The following is a 20,858-nucleotide window of genomic DNA, read 5'->3' on the forward strand; positions in this document are numbered from 1 at the left end:
TCTTCATTGATTTCACACAGCTTGTATCCAAGTTGTACATGTCACGTGGAAAAAAAAAATTTTGCCCATTTGTCCTTTTCAGTATGTTCCTCCGCATACTTGTACGCTGCATGATATTTTATCTTAAATGAATCGTAAGTAGAGTTGAAGTCAGCCACCGTGTAATATCTGCCCAACTCCATGAATCTATACCCCACTATATCCTTTTGAGGTTACAAGCATGCCCTTTCACATTTTTCTTCAAATGCCATAAATAATGACCATGGTGAGCCTGTGGAAACACGTGTTATAGCATAGATCAGGCTTTGATTTCTGTCACTCATGAAAGCCAGTTCAGAACAGTCTGGTATAACACTTTTAAGCATCTCCAAAAACCAAGTCCAACTAGCATGATTCTCTCCATCTAGTACTGCAAACGCAAGTGGATAATTGTGACCATTAGGATCTTGAGCATCCGCAAAAACTAGAACAGCACCATATCCGTTCTTCAGCCATGTCGCATCCACAACTATAACTTTCTTCATAACTGCAAACCCTTCAATGCAAGCTCCTAAGGCTATGAAGAGGTACTTGAATTTACATGCATCATCCAGTTTTACACATGTTTTTGTTCTCGGATTCACTTGCTCTAGCATGTACAAATATACATCAGGTTGTAGCTCTCTTCTCGACTACCACGTATATCACAAACCGCCACATTTTTTCCATGCAACGGTCTGACGTGATTTCTCATTGTATCGTGTCAAAAAGGAACAAACTCAACACACTGACTACGTTATAGAAAGTTATACCAGTTGTTCCTAGTTTTTGCAGTTATCCACAGTTTTATCAGTTGTTCCTAGTTTTTCAGTTATCCACAGTTCTACCATTTGTTCCGAGTTATACAATTTTACTACAATTATCAAGAACAAATTGAACTAGGTTTGAGGTGCGGACTCGATCTAGGTCCCATTCTACTTCCTATACATTCTCATTCCACCACTGAAATGCATTATATACCAATTTCCTTTACAAATCGACCCCCAAACAAAACAATGCTATTATGCATACTCCTAATTAGATTCAATTGCAAATCCATTAGAACCTACTTCCAAAAGAAAGTTCAAATCAGAGAACACAACTTACGGTGTGCTAGACGTCGGGTTACAATTGATCCACGATTGGTCTACGCTGACAGACGGCGGTGATGGAGAAGCTACGGGAGAGAGGAGTGGAGGAGGAGCTGAAATTGATAAATATGAAATCAATTTTTAACCAAACCGCTATAACCAATCCTGAATCCAACAAAACCGCAATTTCTGTTTTTTCTAATTTAATTTTTAAACATGAGTGCATTTTTGTCAATCCGCATTTCATTAATGAGAGTGGGACATAGGCGATTAGGGGGAGGCATAGACGGTTGTTTCTTGAGATGCAGGAGCATGCAAGATGATAACCCTTGCTCTTCTCACCATCAATGATCTCTTATTCTCTTTCTGGGCCGATAATGGATTAATTGGACCACCTTTATTTTGGATCCGATCTACAACATTTTTAACTTGTTTGAAATATTCCCTATGAAGTTTTGGAGTAATATGATCTTCGTCCACTCCAAAATCATATGTCCAGTTTGCTCTGGTCCAAATCCTTTTTTCGCCCACCTTGTTGAGTGGGTCATCCATGTTAACATTATCGGCTGGTTCGACCAAGACATCGACTGGTTCATCCACGGTTGCATGCTTAACTGGTCCGACCATGATCGCATCCCTAGTTCGTTGGACCATAATTGCATCATGAAGCGTCAAATGTTGGAACAGATAATTGATTCAAGAACATAGCCTAATGTGGTATGCAGATTCGCGTCCTCAGTACTCCCCTCTGCTTTCAAGAATGTTCTTTTATTTTTGTATTTCTCTCCCAATTTAGTTTTTGCGTCAATTTTGCAATGGCAAGACCTGATGAGACTAAAAGACCACTGAAGCATTACGATGACAAAGCTTCTCTAGGCAGAAAAAGGCTTGATATATATTGAATGACATGTTTAGATCTTAAGCGCAGTCTTTGCTATGTAAAAGCTAACCTTCTACAGACTGATTCATCAAGTTATTCCAATAAAATGAGAATTGTTATTTGTTATGAAAGTTTGTGAATACATTGCATTGCATGATAAGTTTCAACATTCGAAGGAAAAAGTACATGTGTAAACCCAAAATACTCTCTAAAATGATTAGTCTTGGATCGGTTTGGTAATTATACTGTAAGATTTAAGACATACCAAAACAAACAAACAAAAAACAGTAGTAAAATGTCTAACTCAAAGGTATTTGTTTGGTTCTGAGCCTAACTTAAATCAAGGAAATGGGTGGAAAAAGAAAGAAACAATAAGCATTTTGACGCAAGGAAAATATAAGTTTTAGTATTCTTCTTCTTCGTCTTTCACTGTCCCTCGATCAAAGCGAACCAAGAACTTTATGTTTCCATCGGCGACCTTGATGGGAGATTCGATAAACCCTTTGTTGGTAAATCCATAGCGTTCAATACCATTTATTATCTTCTCAAAAACCTAAACCGATACATAAACAACACATCAAAGATAGTAAATAGCTTTATTGTTATACAAAGTATTTTATGTAGAGGTTATCATGCGTGTTGCTACCAATAGCATTTTATATGGGTGTAGAAGAAAGACTACGAGTTGTCATCTCGTAATCTAGCTCTGTCTGTGTTCGTATTAGTTCAAAAATAAGATAATAATAGCAGATAGAAAGGAGAGAGCAGCAGAATGGAGAAAAGAAATCCAATGATCGTAACAACCGAGAAACTTAATTTTATGAGAATGAAAACAAAAATTCGCAGTTAATTAATTTAATCAACCAATTAATATTAAATTATGTGTACCACTGAGTAACCGAGTGGAGAAATCAAATCAAGTCTAACACCAAGCAACACTGATTCGCAAATCACTATCTATAATTATATCACCGATTAACGACTGAAAGAAAAGAAAACTTTATGTAATTAATTATTTTATTATTAAAATGTATACAACAACGGTATAAACTTTCAACGGCTATATGAAATAGTGAAAAATGGAAATTACAGAGTAAGAAAATTGGAAATTACACTGATTTAATTGTTAAAAAAGGAAATCAGCAACGATCATCAAAATCTATAAATATACACAGCCCTAAACCTTCTCTGGTCACGCTACTAATAATCACTCACAATTCTCTTCTCTCAGTAATAAAACTCTCGAAGCTGCTTTTGTGTTTGCCATGGATTCACTTTCTTCTTCTACTTCGACAAAGATGAAGAGCAACAACAAGCTCTCTGTCAGAAACCAAATCCGTTTCAAGAAATCATTCTTGTTGTTAAGAGAGAAGACCATTCTCAAGAAAGCGTTAGAGCTTTCTATTCTCTGTGACAACGATATTTGTGTGATACATTACGATCGTGAAGGAAATCTCGTCAACGCTTATCCCGAGGATCAGTCCCAAGTCAAAGACATTCTCGAGAGGTATAACAGATTAAGCGACAGAGAAAAAATCAAGAAAAACACAAATCTTTCACAGTTCTATAACAAGAAACTCGTTGACGAGAAGAGGAGATCTCTTACCGACGCAGAGGAACGCAAAAGGTTCACAAAGAAAGTTGGAGAGTTCAAGGGTTCGTTGCTAGATCAGTTACTTGTATTACAAGACAGGGCTCGTTACCTTCTTTACTCCCAGGATCATCAGACCGAGCCAGATCAGAGCCGTTTTATTGCTGCTATGTCTGAACAAAATCACAACTTTTCGGCGCCTTCTTCTGGCTTCTTCCCCCACAATGACTTCTCTTCTTCACTAATAGACGAGGAGGATCCATTGATGAGCTTTTGTCCGCCGGTAATTAACAATCCTGTTTCTGATCATCCACAACAAATAGGATCATCATTAACGAATCTTCTCATGAGTGGTGATGCGTCCGGTTCCTCCAATGATCGGAGTAAATTCTCGATGTTTCTGTTTAACCATGAAACCGCTACGTTTACTCAACTTCCCAACTCTGTTTCTTCAAGCTTTGACCAAGGGTTGACTCCGTGTAGCAACAATCTCATTACGGCTTCACATGGGGCACAAGATTATAACTTTGGGTACGGCAACAGTCATAGCTCACAAGGGTTCAACTTTGGGTGCAGCAACAATCTCAACACACAAGGATTTAACTTTGGGTGCAACAACAATCTCTGTACATGACTGAACACTTTGGTGAAGGCACTTCAGCCTAGTTTAGATCCTCACAGACACCACATTGGAACCCTTCTTGATTAACACATGCCTTCTGATTAATTCATCTTCTTAATCAAAATTGTGTATTTACTCATTTTGTTTTTGCATTTGTGTAAATCTCTGGAAATCAAGTTCGTATTCCTTTTATCACTGATTGAATTTCATTCAAGTTCCACATATGCTCTCACAATTCATAAATATCATTACTCCTTTGGTTAAACTTTAGAGTATGATAGCATCAAAAAAAATATCATGTATCACAGAATTGATTTTTTCTTTTCATTTAATCTTGCACCAATAATGAAAGCCTTAACAATCATCAATCTTTACTTGAGAACCTCTCAAACCATGATCACGGGGGTAGACACTTAAAACTCTCCTTGACTGTATCACCTGTAAGAGATAACATCCCTTCCTGCCTGTTAGGGTCTTCAATTTGATTTTTTTTTTTTAGTTTTTGGTAAGTGCAGAGGTTTTCTTTATCGGTCCATGTAAAAAAATTTCATATATTCGAATAACCTTGATATTTAAAAATAAATAAATTTAAAAAGATAATATATATATATATATATATATATCTCAAACAGCATAATATATTTAAAATGTACTATAAATATGTTTTCTATCAATATAATTCATCAAAGTATTATCCAATTATCAGTTTAATTCTATCAACCTAATATCTTTTTCTTTTAATTAACATAAACCAATGCTGACGAATTTTTTTTAACATAAACCAATATCTTTAATGAACTAGAACTATATTATATATAGCTACCATAACAATATTATTTATTTATTTGTTTTGCATAACCAAGTTTAATACAATAAAAAATTAACCTGATCTAATTCTAAACCGAACCAAAAGTAATTTTGGTTTGTAATTCAATATACACATAATATGGTTAATTCAAAAAATTTAAATTCTTATACTCTAAATCATATATATTATCAGAATAGGAACAAATAATTACGTTTCATAATAACTGTACCGAACAAAGATTCTATATACAAATAACATGTTTAGTTAAAAGTATAAAAATGTTATTTAAAATAATATTTATACATATAAACTGCAAAATTGTTTAAATTTAAAATGCTACTAATCTATTATTATGATTTATTTACTTTATATTTATATATATATATATATATATATATATATATATATATATATATATATATATATATATATATATATATATATATATATATATATATATAAATATGTTTGCTTCACTCATGTGCTGCCACTTCAGCGTCCAGTTAGGAAAGTCGTTTATTGTGGGCGTGACACGTATCCCCTGCCTCAATATTCTGCGTTCCATTTACATCATCATCGACAGTTATGGGCTGTTTTGGGGTGTGGGCTTTATGTTTGGCTCACGGAATCCAGCTCACAAGAAATCCTAATGCTCTCATTCTAGATTTCATCCAAATCTTTCTTCTCCTCCACCCAAGAGATTTAGATTTTTAGTTCTGTGATGAATCGTTTGATCTTCACTTTCATCAACCACAATGTTTTCGTTACAGATTCATCGTTTTTAACCCTTTCTTACCATCATTTTATAGCTCAAAATTAAAAAAAACAGCCTCTTGAAACCGAAATTTATTATTTTCAACTTTACATTTTTTAAGAGGCAAGATGGAAGCTGTTAAGCATTTATTATTTTTGAATTTGATTAAATTGGATTGATTATATAATAGCTAACCTTCTACAGACTGAATCATCAAGCTATTCCAATAAAATGAGAATTGTTATTTGTTATGAAAGTTTGTGAATACATTGCATTGCATGATAAGTTTCAACATTCGAAGGAAAAAATACATGTGTAAACCCAAAATACTCTCTAAAATGATTAGTTTTGGATCGGTTTGGTAATTATCTTTTAAGATTTAAGACATACCAAAACAAACAAAAAAAAACAGTAGTAAAATGCCTAACTCAAAGGTATTTGTTTGGTTCTAAGCCTAACTTAAATCAAGGAAATGGGTGAAAGAAGAAAGAAACAATAAGCATTTTGACGCAAGAGAAATATAAGTCTTAGTATTCTTCTTCTTCACCTTTCACTGTCCCTCGATCAAAGCGAACCAAGAACTCTATGTTTCCATCGGCGCCCTTGATGGGAGATTCGATAAACCCTTTGTTGGTAAATCCATAGCGCTCAATACCATTGATTATCTTCTCAAGAACCTAAACCCATACATAAACAACACATCAAAGATAGTAACAAAAGGAATCCAGCAGAGAAATTAACAACGAACAAAAGATTCAACTGTCACAAAAATCTACAGGGAAATACAAACGTACCTCCTGATGTACTTCAGGATCTCTCACAATACCACCCCTCCCAACCTTCAAGGGAAACAAAGTTGTTGAGGAACAAATTGTAAGAACCGCGGAGATGATTTGTATAGTATGCTTTTCTCGTAGTTTACCTGTGATCGCCGAGCTTCAAATTGAGGTTTAACAAGGGTTACTAGAGTTGCATCATCATTCATCACATTCATAACAGCTGGCATCACCTGTTCACAACTATGAGGCTTGTAAAAACATAACAATCATAGTATCTGCAAATAAAATGAAAAGAATCAAACATACCTTGAGAATGGAAATGAAGGAGAGATCTAGTGTCACTACATCGACTTTTTGTGGGAGTCCTGGGAGGTATCTCAGATTTGTTCTTTCTATAACAGTCACACGTTTATCATTGCGAATTTTATCAGCAACCTGTTACAATAAACCATATAATTACTAACTAGAAGAGTTGGATTAAGGGAAAAAAAATCAAATAATCTGTTTTGAACAATACAAAGCACCTGACCATAACCAACATCAACACCATAAACATGAGCTGCGCCATAACGAAGCAAACAATCTGTAAAACCTCCAGTAGAAAGTCCAGAATCAAGAACTACTTTCTCAGAAACATCAACATCAAGCTTCTCTATTGCAGCTTCCAGCTTCAGCCCACCTCTGCAAGATGAAAAAAACAGAGAGAGAGAGAGGACAGTCGACAAAAACGAAGTGTCTCAAAGCACAAAGAATAGAGGGTAACAAGGAGAGGAATAATCACCTACATACATATTTGGGAACCTCAGCGGTAATCTTAATGGAGACACCATTGGCTACAGGCATTCCAGCTTTACTAGCTCTTTTCCCATCCACTAGCACTTTGCCTAAATAACATACACGCTAGAGTTAAAGACAAATAACATTAACCCTCTATGTGCTTTTATATGTATGTATGTATGTACCTTGTAAGATCCATGATTGAATTAGTGCGCGACTGTATTCCTGATACCTTTCGAGACATGCCTCATCCAGTCTCTGCTTCTTGCTGTTGTTACAGAACAAGAAGAGTTTCATTCAAAAACATGAAAGGTTCTTGATTTGATTTCAATACTAGAGAAAAGAAAGACCCTTTTACTTTTTTCCACGTATAGCAGACGCAAGACATCTGATGGAACTGGCGGCGTCTCCTGCTCTAACCCATCTCGCTGAATATAATCATCACATTATCATTAACAACGCTAAGAGTGAAACAAAAAATCAAGGCGAGAAAATACCAGAGAGAAGAGGACTGTGAGATTTGGAGAAGAAGCCGACTAGGGAGCTGCTGTAAGATCGCAAGCTTATTGGACACTTAAGAACGTGAAGAAAACCCATCGGAAAGCTTTTGATCTTTCTCTAACAAGTAGTGCAGAGTATTTCAGCATTTCACACAAAAACTTTGGATAATTCTTTTAGGGTTAAAAACAAAACGAAGCCTCTTTCTGAGAAGAAAGGTTTCCGTTTTCCATCTTTATTATTTACTTGACCAGCAAACCAGACATTATTAACTTGGCCATCAAACCGACGTTATTTGAATGATGTCAAAAAAAAAAAAACCCAACGTTATTTGAATTATTTTCTTTAGAAAAAGTAAACCTAAGATTTTTTTTTAAGAATTTTATTCCATAAACCCAAATTGTAAACGAAATTTCATTCAACTTCAAAACATTTTTCGTGTAAAATGCTCTCTCTTCGTTTTTTTTTTTCCACAATTTTGATTTTTTGAATCGTTCAAGAGGACAAAGAGGAGTTTTGTTTGTTTGTTTTTCTTGCTTCTATCAAAAAATTGATTTCTTTTGTTCGCTTTGATAATTTTCCTTTCACGTATGTGATTTTGACGTGAAAGTGCATCTAAATCAGAGCGGCTTGTGATTCTCATCTTTCTCTGATATGATTTGAACATAAGTAAAGTTTACCGTGTTAAAATTGTTTTCTTTCTCTTCTAAGTTACTTTTTTATCCCGCTTCAATCTGAAGATTCCTTTCTATTGTTGGTTATTCACTGTTCAGATTGTTGTCAATCTTTGCTTCATTAGTGCGCTCACCAAAATAACCTTGATGAATGGTTGAATTAAGTTTTTCAGAATAACTTGGTTGATTGCGTGCAGGTTCAGTAGAGATGAAACTTTTTTTTGTGAAGGTGTTCCAAGAAAGGATCTGCTCTTAATCTTCACAAGATTTCGCTGTGCTACCACTTCTGGCGATTTGCGATGGAGTTCCGTTAGATTCAGGTTCAGCTGTTGTATGAAAAAAAGACTGCAAGTGGAATCAAGTAGTAAGCTCTTTACAGCAAATTCTAATTCTCTGTTGTGGCGGAGAGAGACAGAGGACGGAGGAGTAATCATGGAAGACCACGGTGGTGAAATCTGGCGACCATCAGAGACTGGACCTTTGCATGGACTTACGCGTGTGTATTTGATGCTTCTAGAAATAAACACGTAGAGACACACAAACATCTCTTCTATCAGTGGGCTTCAATTAATTTTATAATTTTTTGTTGGACCTTCTCGGTAGAAAAATAATTTCACTTGTAATATCTATTGGGCTAAAGCTAAGGATTTAATAATCACCAGAAGTTGACTTTTTTTGGAACACATCATCCATCAGAAGTTGACAAAAAAAATGATTTCATAAACTTTTTTTTTTTTTAAAGGCTTTCATATTAATTTTTTTTGGATTTTTTTTAGAACATACAACACAATAGCTGAAAATTAAGAAAGCTAAAAAATAAAAGCTAAAAAGAAAAATAGAACCAACCCAACGCAATAGCCGGTTTACCAAAACCGGAACAGACCACGAAACCCTAAAACACCGCAAGAAGAGCAAAGGAGATGACGGCCGCCACCGAATTGAATCCGCCGGAACCTTCCTCCGAAAAGGCGCCACGTTAACCGCGATTCATCGCCTAAAGCCGGAGCATCGTAGCCAAACAAGCCGAGAGATGAAGCACTTTCGTCAGCAAGGAAACCGGCGAAGCATAGGGTGATAGATATCACCGGACACAACAGAGAGACTCGTTTTTGGAGAGAAACTGAAAAAAAAAACAGAGAGCACAAAAGGGAAAAGGAAACCACCGAAGCTGAAAGGTATCGCCGGTACGGAGCAGCCGCTTGACCGCACCCCGCAAACCACTCGCCTCCACCGCCTCCAGCTTTCCTCCTTCTCAGCAGAGCCCGCCGTCCTCATAGCAGGCAAACAAACTGATAGTTAGTCAACCGCGGAGTTCCAGATCCAAAGAGACCAGCCCTTACGCGTCAAGCCACCCCGAAACAAAGCCCTAACCGCCACGCCTCTTCACCGGAGAACACTCTACTGCCGTGGGAGAGGATGAGAGAATCAGGGAGAGCTTGGGGTCCACGCGCTTAATCCGACCCCTCAGATCTACCGCGTGAAGCTAGAGCCCCGGCCAAACCCCCCCCCCCCCCCCCCCCCCCCACCGAGCAAACACACAACTGCCTTGAAAGCTCCACTCTCACAACACTAGCTTAGATTTCGAGATCCGGAAAGGAGACACAACGAAGGGTAGAGGAGAGGAGATACAGAGAGGGAGCCCTCTCACGGCAGTGACGGCCGAAGCCCACCACCGGAGAGGCGAACGTCTTCACCGGAAATCGCCTTTTTCTTTAGAGTGGAGAGAGGAGAAGCAGAAGAGTTTCTTAATTTCATAAACTTTGTCTCTGCATTTTCTAGTCCGTTGATTGTTCTTAGGGTCACCGACATCTGTCGGTGGCACTCACCCTTCTTTAGCTTCTTCGATTTTATAATTCATTCCACACTACAAAAAAGACGAATTTTGACAGAGAAATTAGTCAGTTTTAGCTCGTCAGAATTTCTTTTTTTTTTCTCTGTCTGCATCATGAATTTTTGACGAAATTCCCAGATGTTTTTCATCAAAAAATTCCGATGAATGTTTTCTGTCAGAAATTTCAGACGAGTATTTTCTTCAGAAATTTCGGAAATTTCTAATAGCTGACTTTTATTTTATTCATTTTATTTTTATTTAAATAATGATTTATTATATATATAGATAATAAGGGTATAAGAGTCTTTTGCGACTTAAGGAATAAGATATTTTTAAAAATGTCACTTTAATAGTGGTAAAGATGAAAAGTGGTACCATGAAACTGGTAAACATAAGATTTTCCCATATAAGAAAGTATTTTATTACTTAGAAGTATATTTTATGTTAGGGAAAATCGCATTTTAAATACTGAGACTGTCATTTTCTAGCACTTTAAATACTGAAGTTTTTTTACTAGCACCTTAAACCTTCAAAGTGATTTTTTTATCATAAAAAACCTCCAAAGACGTTTTCATATTCATAGACGACCGATACTGTTTATTTCACAGGTCAAAATGATGATGTGTCGATTTCTTTATTTTTAATAAAAAATAAAAATACAGAAAAATACATAATGAAATTTGAAAAAAATGTAAAAATTTAAAACAAAATTTTAAAAATCTAAAAAATTCAAAAAACATAAAAAATTAAAATTTCAAACGTAAAAATAAAATAAAATATTAAAAATTCAATAAAATCAAAAATAAGATCTAAAATTAAAATGTCAAATTTAAAAAAGAAAATTTTTTAAATAAAAATTCTAAATTCTAAAATAAGATCTAAAATCGAAATTTCAAACTTAAAAATTAAAATTGTAAAGAAAAAATGTAAATATTTAACCAAAAAAATTATATTTATTTTAAAATTTCATCCACTTAAAGTGACAGTCACTTATGATGATATCAAAACTTGCTACCATCAAAAAAATTTTTTTTGATAATCCGGATATCCAGACACCTTACATAGCCCGACTAGCGCCTAAGTACACTTCGCAGAAAACATCTCGGGGGCCGCCAATTTCACCCCATGTTAATTGATGGTGACCACACGCAGAGCTAATAATTCTCTCAAATAGATTGTTTTGAGTTTTGTCCTAAAAATATTTTCTTAGAAAGAAAATGACCAAAATATTTCATTAAAGATGCAAAAGACTTGTATGCTCTAAATATATAAATACAAATAAATAAAGAAAAATTTCAAATTTTTTTTTAATATTTTAGATCTTATTTTAGAATTTTAAGAATTTTATTTTCGTTTTTAAATTTGAAATTTATATTTTAGATCTTATTTTTGAATTTTTAGATTTTTTTAATATTTTATTTTATTTTTAATTTGACAGTTTTAATTTTTAATTTTTCTGTTTTTTGATTTTTTTTAATTTTGTTTTGAATTTTTATAATTTTTTCCAATTTCATTCATTTTTTCTGTATTTTTTTTCTTTAAGAAAAAAAAAAAACTGACACGTCATCATTTTATCCTATAAAATGAACAGTACCGGTCACCTATGAACAGGAAAACGTCGTTGGAAGTTTATCATGATAAAAATGTCAATTTGAAGGTTTAAAGTGCTAGTAAAAAAACTTGAGTGTTTAAAGTACCAGAAAGTGATATTTTCGGTGTTTAAAATGCGATTTTTCCTTTTATGTTATTAAAATTATTTTTTAAATGGAATAATAGTATTTTGTGAACTTTCTTTCTTAACTGGATGTCTTCTTTTTCCATGTGCATCCTAGGTTGATCCGTTGTTAGAGAAAACAAAATTTATGCGTTATATCAATGCGAAATTACAAGGAAGACAGAGATAAGATTGGTGAGACCAAAATGCTGTCGTGGATCAAGAAGATTGTAGCACTGGATTTGAAACATGTGCTTGAAATTCTGGACAGCGTAAGTTTCTTGGTGGATTGGGGAGAAGAAAGTCCTCGTTGGTAGACAAACACAAGGGATAGATCGTTAATTACTTTTGGACTCGAATTCAGTTCATTTTTTTCTCAATTATGTTCCAAGATTGACTCAAATCCAGCAAGCAGCTTTGCATTAGTTTGGAGCTTCTTTTTTAGCTTCCCAAATGAATAAGAAGCAAGCATATTTCTCATAACCACATTATCAAAATTTCAAACAGAGAGTAACCCCTTGAGCAAGTAGAGAGAAAGAAGATAGTATTCGTGACTTTGTTGTGAGATGAGCAAAGCTGCAAAGATGATGAAAACTAGAATCTCTTGGTCATTCCTCATCATCGTCTTTTCTTCTTTAAAAGTGAAGCAGCCCGAAGAAACATCTTGTCGACCTCATCAAAATCTGGAGACTCATCCTCCTTATCATCTCTCGATTTAGTTTTCCCTGGATCCCCAAAATCCTCTTCTTCTTCTCCTACCTTGCTGTTTATAGCTGGAAATTTCTCAAACTCCTGAAGAAAAAGCGGCCGCTCTGCCTTGTCGTTCTCTGATTCCGAATCAGTCTCAAATATATCAGAAATATCAGAATCCGTTACCAAATCTTCTTCTTCTTCTTGCTCATCCTCAAAACACTCTTGGCTTCTTTCTATAATCTTCTTCAACTCTTCCGACCTTTGATCATCATCAATCTTGACTACACTCGGAGAGTCTCCCTTAGTAGCCTCACATTGCGCTTGAAGCAACTCAAGCTCTTGTTCAAGCCTCGGAATATACTTTCTAACAGCACGAAGCGCATCCCTACATTTGGATTTGTCCAAAGCCTTTTTTCTCGGGAGAGTAACCCTCGGAGACATGATCTCAGTCGGAGGCTGGACATAGTTCTTGCCTCTGTACATAATAATCGTGTTCCCTTCATGAACATCAAGCACGATCCCACCAGTCAACCTAGCTAACTCAATAGCGATCTCATTAACTTCCTCCGGAGTAAACGTTTTGATGACAACCTGTAGCGTCTGATGCTTCTTCCAGTGAAGATGCATGTTCAGAATCACTCCCTGGTAGATCCCACGTCTCCCAACAGGAACATAGTTCTTACACTTCAAACCCATTTTCAGATAAAAGAAATGCTCCTCAGGTGTCAAGATCTCAGGGTCATGCGTCGTTTCAGATGACTCTGAAGGTTCCAGCTTCTTCATCGTCTCCACAAGTCGTTCCTCCTTCTTACGAGCCTGTCAGAACAACACGAGGAACATAAGAGGTGTAATAGCAATAACACATTAGCTGGTCCGAACATAGGTAAGAAGAAGATGAAACCTTTCTTAGTTTGTTGAGAATCTTTTCTTCAGCAGTCATTCTTTCAACCTCTTTCTTCTTCTTCCACCGGAAAAACTTGAGCCACCGTACAACCGCACGTTTACCCTTGAGATTTTTCCTCTTGGGTTTTGTAGAAGCTACTCCATCTTGACTCAAACTGTTCTGAGGGTTGCTCGTGGTGGTCTCACGAGCTGGAGTAGAATGAAACCAAGAGGATGTCAAGTATCCAACGTACCATGCAGGTCTTTTACAAGACTCGTTAAGCAAGACCTTGCACAAAAGATTACCAGAGCTACTACATTATAAGTTAAACCCTCCTACAGTTCAGTTATATATAAACAATAATAAAGACCATCAATAATGTGCACAGAAAAAAAAATGAACCTAAGAGAGCAAATGAACCTAAAAGAAGAAAGACAAAATCGTAAAATGAATCGTAACTCCGAACAATCCTAAAAGAAAAATCAAAGCGGAGCTCGAATGCTTTGAGTGGTACCTGATATTATTTTCAAACCGTCAATCTTATTTTTTGCAAATACATTTTTCCGCCAAAACCAGAAAATACATTTTCTCGCAAAAACGGAAAAACACACTTTCCCGCCAAAACCGCAAGATGCATTTTTCCGCAAAAAAACATAAAACACACATTTTCATTAAAATACATTTTTCAGCTAAACCAGTAAAACCACACTTTTCGACCAAAGCCCAAAAAACGCATATTCCCGCCAAAACTCCAAAAGCATTTTCCGGTCAAAAACCGCAAAAAGTATTTTTCAGCCAAAACCGGAAACAAAGCATTTTCTCGCCAAAACCAAAAAAACACATTTTCTCGCCAAAACCGAAAAATACAATTTTTCCGCGAAAACGAAAAATACAATTTTCCCACCAAAACCGGAAAACTGAATTTTCCCGCCAAAACCAGAAAACAGAATTTTCCAACCAAAACCAGAAAAACACATTTTTCCGCCAAAACCGGAAAACAGAATTTTCCCGCCAAAACCGGAAAACGGAATTTTCCCGCTAAAACCGGAAAAACGCATTTTCCCGCCAAAACCGGAAAAACGCATTTTCCCGCCAAAACCGGAAAAATGTATTTTCCCGCCAAAACCGGAAAACTTATTTTCCCGCCAAAACCGGAAAACGCATTTTCCCGCCAAAACCGGAAAACGCATTTTCCCGCCAAAACCGGAAAACGCATTTTCCTGCCAAAGCCGGAAAAATGTATTTTCCCGCCAAAACGCAAAAAATAACTTTTCCCGTCAAAATCGTGAAAAAAAACTTTTCCCGTCAAAAACACTTTTCCCGCCAAAACTTCAAAACACACTTTTTCCGTCCAAACCGCAAAAACGTATTTTCCGCCAAACCCATAAAACTTATTTTTCTGCCAAAACCATAAAAATGCACTTTTTCGCGAAAAACACATTTCCTCAAAAATCGCAAAAATATTTTCGGCGAAAACCGTAAAAATGCTATTTTTCCACTGAAACGTAAAAAAATATATTTTAGTCATTTTATTAACAAGTCCACCCGGATGCAGATGAAAATTAAAAAAATGACAAACAAACGAACATAGTTGCATTCAGATGATTCATCTGGATACATGGACGAAATGAAGAAACGAACAACATCCAGATGGAGCATCTGGATAAGACATCTAAATGGACAATCTGGATGCATCTTCCAGATGTACAAACGAACATGGCCTAATAAGAAAAACGACTCAGCCTTGCCTTCGTGCTTTACATTCCCACAATATTTTTTTTTAATTATTATTATAAAGCGTAGCAAACTTACTTTCATAAACCATAATACGAAAATTGCTAACACAACTGAATCTATAGATCAAGTCAGAAAGAAGACTTGAAGAATTAAATCATAAGCCATGGACGGAGAATCCATTACATTGGTTCTCTAAAGACCAAAACTATTCATAGCTCATCAAAATTGATAGTTAACTCGCTCGACCAACTAATATCTGATGGTTTGGTGTCTGAATCAAGATCAGTATCTGAAGATTCCAATGTTTTATCTAAAGCTTCTGCCAATTCGGCCTCCCAGAAACCTAATCTACATGCTCTCCTGTAAGTCTCATAACCTGCTACTCTTAGCCCTTCTGCGGCCATCTCTCTTAAAGAACCAACAAGCTGCTCTTCATTGTTAACCTCCCGGAGGAAAGTCTCCGAGGAACCTGACTCCCAAAACACCACAACCGCACAGCTCCTGTCTAAGTATTTAACATCAAACTCTCGCGCAAAAACAGCGTGTGACTTTTGTAGAACATTCTTCAGCATTGCAGCTGTCATCTTTTTCGACACTCCCCATATGAACACCAAATTCTCAGAGCTTACTCTCCCGCTGTTCTTTGACCAGACTTTGACATTTTCATCGTTTGAGGTGATTGAATTCGCATGTTCAGCAGAATCCAAAGCTTGGAGATCTTCATTTGATTGAGCAGGGGATTTATCTGATTTCTGTATGGTACTTAGTTTAGCAAAAAGCTGAGATATCATCACAACGTTCTGCCCATGCATCTGATGGCCTTCGTCTGGTTTGACCACACATCCTAACAAGAGAAGCCATTATTATTCAACATCCATTCACTCAGATTGCCAAATTCACGTAGTTACAAGTATTCAAAGCAGAACACTGACCTTGATTTGCTACTTCCACATCCACAGGAGCAAAGAACCGATTCAAGGAGGACATAGCTGCAGGAAGATTACTTATATTACTTAAGGGGCTAATTTCTTTCATGAGTTGACTGAGATCCACGACCTTGGGAAAAGCTGGGCTCAGTGAACTGCTGAAGTCATCAACATTTGAAGGTAGAGGGCCTAAGAACTTGGCATGAATGGAAGTGAAATCTGCGACACATTAAGCATATGATTATCATCCATGAAGGAATAGGGGGGAAAGCTAAAATTCATGTGTAAACTAAGGAGATAACCGCTAAGATAATTCTGAGAAACAACAGGTTTCTGTGAAGAAGAAATCAAATCAACCACTTCTCGGAAGCCACGAACTCGCCTGTTCTCTTCATTTTCAAGATCTTGAAGCTCTTTCTGTCCAAGAGAATAAATTCTATTAAAAAGATAGATATTCACCATCATTATGATTCATACTGGATTAATAAATATCCAATTAATCTCCCATACCTTAAAAAGATCCTTGTCCTCCTTCGAACTCATGAAGACAGTACGAACTGCTTGTGTTCCTCTGCTCTTAGAAGCAACGAGTAGAGGGACAACATCATCAGAGAACTCGGTCAACATCTGTGTTGACAAAAAATTAAAAGCTTATCAAACAAACCATCGACACAGACTGCAATCATGGTGGCAAGTAAGCTTTATCATCTACCTCTAAGATGAGTTGCACTTGGCGCTCACTACAAACATCAATAGTCAAACATAGCCTTGAACCATACTGCTCACTCCCCAGCACCAGTTTCCTCAGAGAGCTCACCAAATCATCTGAAAATCAACAAAACAGATGCGTTATATTAAAAAAACTGTCCAACTTAAGGCAAAAGAGATTCATATTGAAAGTGTCTTAACAGTAGCAAGTGCACCATCTCCTGTCTTTGAGCTGGAGTCGATACAAGACTGTCTCCAGTTCTTGACGCGTGACCTTATCCTTCCAACAAAGACGGTATCAGCTACAGTGGATGGAGAAGAAGGTACAGTGATGGGATCAGGTAAAATCGGATTCCCTGAGAGAAACTTGGACGCAGATTCTTGTTCTCTGGACAAGTATGAGATCCCTGTCCATAAAAAAAAGTATCATTAAGAGACAACTCGTAAAAAAAACAAACCGAGAGATATGAAGTAGCAATAAACCTTCATAGATACAGGTGTTGAAATCAAACCCTTCCCTAGCCATGGCCGTTAAACGAGAAGCTTGACAAGAGAAGCTATAAGAAGGCATCCCTAACTTCAATTCATCTCGAGGAAACAAATAGAAGTTATATCTACATAAAGCCGAAACCCCAATCAATCAGTAAAGAAGGAGCAAAGAGACAGAGAGAGAGACTTGGGAATCATACGGGTGAAGGGTGAGCTTGGAGCCGCGAAGGGAGAAGGGGCAGAGAGCGAACTGGAAGATCTGGTAGCGTTCGGCGGCGTATTTAGCCTTGAGGTAACTCGTCTGAGGTGTATCAATGGCGGAGACACGGTGCCAGGCGGCGGCGTGGGAGCCGGTGTTCTGTAGGGAGAGGGCTACGAAGTCCGAAGATTCGATGGAAGAGCGAAACTCATCGAGAGAGGATTTGAAGTTGGATTTTGTGACCTGCTTCACACTCCATCTCCGATGATTTAGGGTTTTACTATTGCCGGCGGAAGCGGAAAGGAAGCGCCTTTGCATTTTCAGCAGCATCGACATGGCCAGCCAGATATGAGAGGCTATTCTATTTAAACGTGTTACAAAGATATACTAAACCGCTCCGGATGTTTATTTTCATTTTATATACATAAATATTTTTTTACATCATTTATCGTATATATATTTATTTAACAAATTAATATATGCATTAAAAACATATTAAATATTACTTTTGTATTAAAAATATATTCAGTTTTGACCCACCGACTTTGAAAACTAAGTTTTCTATTAGTAATATTTTTACATTTATTTATTTCAGATAATATATTATTATATATACAAAAGTCTAAGATATGTCGATTTTTATACATGTATTATATAGTTTTTGAATGTTAAATTGTTATATCATCGTATTATATTTTTAGCATAAATATTTTATATTTATAAAAACTGTTTTTACAATTTTATCAATTTAATATAATGTTATCATATTTGTTTAATAATATTAGTATAATAATCTCATTTAATATAAACTATTATTATTATAAAATGATAAAAAGGTAATTTGTTTTTTATAAATGATTACTATATATATATATATATTAATGCATAATAATAGTTCATTGCTAATTACAAAATTAGTTGAAATATTTACATAAAATTTTTGAAAATCAAGATAATGCTATAACATTTTCAAAATATTTGTTAAAAAAATTATACATATATAGATATGTATATATTTATTTATATTTATATTTAAATAAAAAGATATCATGCATAAATGATTTGTATTATTAACTTTGATGAAATACATGTTAATTTATATACGTATATTATATAGTTTTCTAATATTAACACGTGTTACCTACATATTACATTTCAAATATAAATACTTACAAAAAATAAAATATATAAATTTGACAATTTAAACTAATTTAATCATATTTAACACAATATAATAATTAATAATTTCTCTTAAAATGATTGATTATGATTGGTAGAATTTATATTTTTAATATTATAAAATATATAAATTTATAATATTATTTCATAATTAATTTCGAAATTAATGAAAATATTTACATATAATTTTTGAAAATTAAGATCTTATTAAAATCTTTTAAACAAACTTGTTAGAACTTTTAAAATAAATATTTATATTTAAAATGAAAAGATATCAAAAGATATTATGATTAACGTAGTTCAAAGATTTTATATATTATTAGTATTAATAAAATATATTTAATAAAAAAATTAAAGGATGGTCCAAATTATAAAACAATACATGAAAGAATTCATTATTTCTATTTTAATAGATAATATAGACTATAATTAGAAATTTTAAGAAAATAGTATACAAATTTTTTTTATAATAAAATCTTAACTAATATTAATTTATAATAATATTAGAGTACTAATCTTGAAATTAGCCAATGATTCAGTTTATAATAATATTTAAAATATCTAATAAGATTTTGTAGATTTTTTTCTCAACATATTTTTATAATTAAAAAATAAGAAAATTTTATAGGTGAGTTGTTATATATGTCAATTATTTAAGATGTCATAATGTTAATTAGAATTAATTAAATGAAATATAATTTTCTAGGGAATGTCCATTTTAAAAAAAATCACACATGAAGAGAAGTTGTAACTTCTGTTTTAATATAATAGATATATCTATTTACATACAATAAGACGACCTTTGTACATTGAAGACTCTAATATAAAAGTGTTTAAAAATGTTTGAAGAAAATAAAAGTGTTTAGAAAAATGTTTCAAGAAATTATTTTAAATTTTTTATGTACTTTAATTTAATTATTAAAATAAATTTAGAATTTTTTTAAAAAAAATTATATAATTAAATATATTGATATTCAATATTTATTATATATTTTTAATATGTGTGAAAATTGAAAATGTATTAATTTTGAACAGAAAATAGTATTATAAATATTTCAAAAATATATTTTTAAGGGCAATTCTCATAAATAGACCATTTTCAAGATTTGGTCACAAAAATAGACCACAAAGAAGAAAATAACCAAAATATTTCATTTAATAGATAAAAGAACACTAATACCCTAAATATATAAAAATAATAATAATAATAAAAAAATAATAAAAAAATATTTTTTTTATAGTTTTATATTATATGTTTTCAAATTTGAACTTTTTTATAAATTTTTTTTTTTGAATTTTTTTTTTTCAAATTTTCTTTTTCTAATTCGGAAATAATTTTTGAAACTATTTTTAAAATTTTTATTTTTAAATTTTTAATATTTATTTTCTGTTTTATAAAATTTTAAACCTCAAACCCAAATTTCCACCCCTTGACTGTAAACCCTAAGGTTTGGATTAGTTAACCCTAGGGGTGTCAAAATGGGTCACGACCCATGGGTTGACCCAACCCAAGTTCATCCATTAACCCAAATGAACTGTTTATTTTTGATCCAATGGGTTAATGGGTTAACAGGTTAATGAGTTAACATGTTAATGGGTTAACAAGTTCATGAGTTTATTGGGTTGGGTCAACTCTGACCCATTTTGTTTTTAATTAAAAAAAACCATGAGTAAACCCAATTCTAAGGTTTGATAGGATTAGGAAAGGGCAATTGTCAATAATAGCATCTTTTGAAGTTTATGTCTCAAAAATGGCACTAGAAGAAGAAAGTCACAAAAATGACATTCATTAAAGGGTAAAATATCCCTAATACTCTTGGTTTAAAATTAAATAAATAAACAAAAATAATAAAAATAAATAAAATGAAAAAAAGAAGTTTTTTTTATAGTTTCAGATTATATGTTTTCAGATTCAAAATTTTTATAATCTTTTTTTGAAATTTTTTTTTTTTTTCAAATTTTCTTTTTATAATTTAAAAATACTTTTTGAAACTGTTTTGAAAATTT

General features: G+C 34.1%; 4 protein-coding genes across 4 annotated transcripts; 1 reads left to right on the forward strand and 3 right to left on the reverse strand.

Moving 5' to 3' along the window:
- Positions 1-2,984: 2,984 nt before the first annotated feature.
- Positions 2,985-4,258, forward strand: LOC106364360 (agamous-like MADS-box protein AGL93). Its single transcript, XM_013803951.3, has one exon. The coding sequence runs from the start codon at positions 3,255-3,257 to the stop codon at positions 4,212-4,214; it is 960 nt and encodes a 319-aa protein (XP_013659405.3). The 5' UTR covers positions 2,985-3,254; the 3' UTR covers positions 4,215-4,258.
- A 1,805-nt stretch (positions 4,259-6,063) lies between these two features.
- Positions 6,064-8,036, reverse strand: LOC106366678 (putative rRNA methyltransferase YqxC). The gene is made up of 9 exons (XM_013806341.3): positions 7,818-8,036; positions 7,679-7,748; positions 7,506-7,588; positions 7,325-7,427; positions 7,068-7,224; positions 6,850-6,978; positions 6,687-6,773; positions 6,559-6,603; positions 6,064-6,441 (listed from the first exon to the last, which is right to left on the reverse strand). Exons 1-9 carry the CDS (start codon positions 7,915-7,917, stop codon positions 6,292-6,294), a joined length of 924 nt encoding a protein of 307 aa, XP_013661795.1. The 5' UTR covers positions 7,918-8,036; the 3' UTR covers positions 6,064-6,291.
- Positions 8,037-12,440: 4,404 nt separating this feature from the next.
- Positions 12,441-14,042, reverse strand: LOC106366679 (uncharacterized CRM domain-containing protein At3g25440, chloroplastic-like). Its single transcript, XM_048737224.1, has 2 exons — positions 13,632-14,042; positions 12,441-13,546 (listed from the first exon to the last, which is right to left on the reverse strand). The coding sequence occupies exons 1-2, from the start codon at positions 13,668-13,670 to the stop codon at positions 12,656-12,658; spliced, it is 930 nt and encodes a 309-aa protein (XP_048593181.1). The 5' UTR covers positions 13,671-14,042; the 3' UTR covers positions 12,441-12,655.
- A 1,070-nt stretch (positions 14,043-15,112) lies between these two features.
- LOC106366680 (poly(A)-specific ribonuclease PARN-like) lies at positions 15,113-18,036 on the reverse strand. Its single transcript, XM_013806343.2, has 8 exons — positions 17,674-18,036; positions 17,468-17,598; positions 17,200-17,391; positions 16,989-17,101; positions 16,787-16,903; positions 16,579-16,693; positions 16,283-16,495; positions 15,113-16,194 (listed from the first exon to the last, which is right to left on the reverse strand). Exons 1-8 carry the CDS (start codon positions 18,006-18,008, stop codon positions 15,560-15,562), a joined length of 1,851 nt encoding a protein of 616 aa, XP_013661797.2. The 5' UTR covers positions 18,009-18,036; the 3' UTR covers positions 15,113-15,559.
- Between the last annotated feature and the right edge of the window lie 2,822 nt (positions 18,037-20,858).

Source organism: Brassica napus, chromosome A7, assembly GCF_020379485.1.
Source record: "Brassica napus cultivar Da-Ae chromosome A7, Da-Ae, whole genome shotgun sequence".
Classification (NCBI taxonomy): domain Eukaryota; kingdom Viridiplantae; phylum Streptophyta; class Magnoliopsida; order Brassicales; family Brassicaceae; genus Brassica; species Brassica napus.

What these genes read in the sequence shown, in the direction of transcription:
- LOC106366680 (XM_013806343.2), bottom strand. Translation starts at nt 18,008, where the DNA reads ATGTCGATGCTGCTGAAAATGCAAAGGCGCTTCCTTTCCGCTTCCGCC. An exon ending in TCCAAGCTCACCCTTCACCC is followed by an intron (nt 17,599 to 17,673) that starts GTATGATTCCCA and finishes GGCTTTATGTAG; the next exon opens with ATATAACTTCTATTTGTTTC. An exon ending in TGTGGAAGTAGCAAATCAAG is followed by an intron (nt 16,195 to 16,282) that starts GTCAGTGTTCTG and finishes TTCTCTTGTTAG; the next exon opens with GATGTGTGGTCAAACCAGAC.
- LOC106366678 (XM_013806341.3), bottom strand. Translation starts at nt 7,917, where the DNA reads ATGGGTTTTCTTCACGTTCTTAAGTGTCCAATAAGCTTGCGATCTTAC. An exon ending in TCACAGTCCTCTTCTCTCTG is followed by an intron (nt 7,749 to 7,817) that starts GTATTTTCTCGC and finishes GATTATATTCAG; the next exon opens with CGAGATGGGTTAGAGCAGGA. An exon ending in TTGAAGCTCGGCGATCACAG is followed by an intron (nt 6,604 to 6,686) that starts GTAAACTACGAG and finishes TTTCCCTTGAAG; the next exon opens with GTTGGGAGGGGTGGTATTGT.
- LOC106366679 (XM_048737224.1), bottom strand. Translation starts at nt 13,670, where the DNA reads ATGACTGCTGAAGAAAAGATTCTCAACAAACTAAGAAAG. An exon ending in TTCTCAACAAACTAAGAAAG is followed by an intron (nt 13,547 to 13,631) that starts GTTTCATCTTCT and finishes TTGTTCTGACAG; the next exon opens with GCTCGTAAGAAGGAGGAACG.
- LOC106364360 (XM_013803951.3), top strand. Translation starts at nt 3,255, where the DNA reads ATGGATTCACTTTCTTCTTCTACTTCGACAAAGATGAAGAGCAACAAC.